Here is a 3,477-nt window from a genome sequence, read left to right on the forward strand (position 1 = left end):
GGGGTCTGGGGAATGCCTCACGTGGGCAGGCTGGGGAATGCCTCACCCCGAGCAGGAGGTACCGCTCTGGGGCATGCCTGGCGGAAAGAACCTGTTTAAAGAGAACTTATCTGGAAACAAGCAAAATCAGCCTGCTGGGAACTCATTCAAAATGTGGCTCTCAAATCTTATTACAGGAACTGGGTTTCAGCATGCTTGAGCTATAGAAATGTTCACTACCTTGTCCAGTGTGTAGTCTTCAAAATGTTGGGTTGCCTAGTTTTCTTGGAACCATTGCACCCAAAGCTTGGCCTGCAGGTTGACCTAGATTCCCAAGTCCATCCTTCTGCTGCAGCTATTGAGGTCTCTTGGGCTTGTGTGTTGATGCCCTGGGGCTTATAAGGGGGAAGGAACTTGAAACCTTGGTGCTGGCTTGTCCTGCTAGACATCAGTTATTCGTGTGGTCTCTTTGCAGCCACTTACCCTCTATGTACCCTCAAGCAATAGGTGCTTGGTATAGGTCAGGATGACTGAATGCAGTCTTTACTAGAAGTGCATGTGACAGTGACAACACAGGTGCACCATTGGGAGATGCAGGCAGAGCTTTGTAACTCGGCAGGAAGTGCCTATACACAGTCCTTCATGGCAGGGTTTCTCCTGGGTGGTCTGAGAAGAGCTCAATAGTTACAAAGACAGAACTTTGGAATTGCATTGAGTGAGATTTGTCATTTGGTTTTACCTCCACTATAAACCTCACACCTTTTTGTAATGCCAACCCTTTGGTCAGGCTGTGGGAGTTTTATGATGTAAAACGGATGAGGACAATCTTTAGAGCTTTTATTCCTATCCAGTCCTGAGATTTACAGTTCTGCCACACAGCACAGCCCTGTCTGGAAGTACAAGATATGTCCGTCCCCCCTGCAGTTGGGTAAAATATCGTGTCCCTTGGCTGGGAGTTCAGCTTTAATAACTGAGGCCACTCACCAAGTCTCCCAGTGCTATAGTTACAGGGAAACAGCGTTCAAAGCTACAGTAACCCTTGACCATGAATCTTCTACACCACATATGCTAAAGTGGGGGAAGCCAAGCACCTGCCCTCCAGCTGTTCTGGGACTGCAAATCCCATCATGCACCTGTGACTGACTGTCACAGGTATGACTTGGAGTCATACCTGTGACAGTCAATCTTTCAATGCCTTATGGAACTTGGTTCCACAACAGCTGGAGGGCTGCAGTTTGGATACCCCAGCGCTAAAGCCTTCATCATAGGGACTGTGCAGGGTCTACCTCTCCTAAATTATCACGAAAATACTAACCAGACTTAATTAGGAATATTGTAGAGTGTCACTGTAGGACTTTCTTTTTCTCCACATTAACCCCTGCCCTGCTGGTCCCTTGCAGATTCCCCAGGGCACTGGCAGGACTACCTCCAGTCGTCCATAGTGCAGGGTGCCCTGCAGATGGGCTTTGATGAAAGCTTGGTGGCCAGTGTGGTGCAGAGCCGATTCCTGCTGGTCGGGACCCCTTACAACTGCTTGTCTGAGCTGGTCACTGAACTGTTGGATGATGTAGCGCATGCAGAAGAGGAGAGAGTGCCACAGACCCCAGGTACACATAGCCTGAGCCTAAAGCTCGCCAATCAAGGTACAATCCTTCCAAATCTATTAGATTTACCTAAACTGTCATACGAGGATCTAAACTATCTAGTTTGTATCCATTCAGGTAGGTCCTTCCTCTACAGTTGTTAGATGCAATGTGCTTGCACAATCTCCTTTTATAACATGTGTGATGGTTGAGTGTTGGCCTGTGTGGGTGTTAAATCTCAACTTCAGGCAAACATCTGAATAATGTATTACAAGATTTGTATTTGTCCATTCTCAGATGGACAGGCGACTTTATTTCTCTGCTCCAGCCTATGACAGGACAGTGAAAGTGCCATAGTGGGGAGCTCATGTCACTCTGCCCTCTCCTATCAGAATGCCCCTTATTGGCACACGAGGACTGCAGTAAAACTAATTGGCTGCTTCTCACTCCCAGTCTCAGCTTGGCTGTAGAGGAGACTAAGACCAGGTCAGATTCAGAGGCTTGCACTGCTTGCATAAAAATTTTTTTTTATATACCTTGTAATAGAGGGCTGCATGACATTGTCCTTTGATATGTGCTTGGAGGTCCTCTTTAAAGGGAGTCTATCGCAACGCTTTTTAATGTGCCTTTGAAGATGTCATGCTGATCTGATCTCCCCATAGTGACCAGGTATGCAGCCATTGAAGTCAGAATTCTCCTTGGTACTTCCTTATTGGCCACTAAAATAGGAATGGTTAGACATCCAGGCCTCTGGCATCAGATATTTCTCACATCAGCTTCCTTTTGAGGCAGCTAGGGCTAGATGAAGGTCCCTATGGTGGCCATTGTTCTGGGTATCCCATTTTAGGCATCTTTTTCCCTTCTTGAAGCCAGTGGTGGGAAGCCAACTAAGGTCAGTGAAGGTACAATGTCTGAAGGATCTCATTTATCCAGGTCAGGGTATCGCTAGTAGAAGGTTGCAGTCAGATGGACTTACTATTTGAGGTCTCCCTACTCATCCAGCTCTTTGGGTGCAGGTCTTTTTTGGGTTCTTGTGCAGCCCTGTTTGATGTGACTGTTCTCTTTCCAGAACCTGCTCGAATTCCAGAAGGTCCTGCACAAAGCTCTTCTTCCCAGGCCCCTAAGCCAGGTAAACTTTTGACTTTCAAAATGTTGTTGCTTATGATAGAAATCTTGAGGTCAATGCTGTCAAGTGAGGGCATAATCTACCACTACATGGTATTACCAGTTTTGGTTGGGCACAAGTAGTGGAGGTTGTGTGAAGGTGGCTCCTAAATGTTCACCATTTTCCTTCTGCAGAAACTCCACTCAGCGCAGAGGAACAGCTTCGACGCCTGAAGGAGGAAAGGACGTGTAAAGTCTGTATGGACAAAGATGTGTCTATGGTCTTTGTACCTTGTGGGCACCTGGTGGTCTGTGTGGACTGTGCCCCGAATCTCAGACATTGTCCCATTTGTAGGGCAACCATCAGAGGCAGCATGCGGGCCTTCATGTCTTGAGTTGGCAGGTGAGCAAGCTTGCATTATCCTTCCCCTAAACTATAACCTGTCCCCACTAAGTACTGCCGCAACCTCAAGTGGTTTGACCAAATAAGATGCTTTCCATCACTTGGATATTCCAGAATGGGCACTTGTCTAGAGCAGGCTAGCATCACATCTGTAGATGTAACTGGTCCTCTTTGAACACAAGCATCAGTCACTGTGTACTTGCCAAGGGCTTGTATTTCTGTCCATCCAGGTCCTAGGATTTAGTCCTACTAGATGGCAAAGACAAGGGAATGGCATCACTATAGCAGAGGTTAGGCAAACTCCAGCCCTCCAGCTATGGCGCAACTGCAAATCCCATTAGGCACTGCAAGACTGACAGCCACAGGCATGACTCCTAGAGGCAGATGCATGGTCAGATTTGTAGTTTC

General features: G+C 47.3%; 1 protein-coding gene across 1 annotated transcript in view; it reads left to right on the plus strand.

Moving 5' to 3' along the window:
* BIRC7 (baculoviral IAP repeat containing 7) overlaps positions 1–3,080 on the plus strand; it is a 7,322-nt gene extending 4,242 nt beyond the window's left edge. Inside the window, exons 5-7 of the mRNA XM_018559577.1 lie at positions 1,375–1,586; positions 2,632–2,691; positions 2,862–3,080. Of these exons, the coding sequence (XP_018415079.1) occupies positions 1,375–1,586; positions 2,632–2,691; positions 2,862–3,061 (472 nt within the window). The 3' untranslated portion in view covers positions 3,062–3,080. The remainder of the gene's footprint in view (positions 1–1,374; positions 1,587–2,631; positions 2,692–2,861) is intronic.
* Positions 3,081–3,477: the final 397 nt, after the last annotated feature.

Source organism: Nanorana parkeri, unplaced genomic scaffold (assembly GCF_000935625.1).
Source record: "Nanorana parkeri isolate BGI_ZX_2015 unplaced genomic scaffold, ASM93562v1 scaffold17, whole genome shotgun sequence".
In the NCBI taxonomy this organism is placed as follows: domain Eukaryota; kingdom Metazoa; phylum Chordata; class Amphibia; order Anura; family Dicroglossidae; genus Nanorana; species Nanorana parkeri.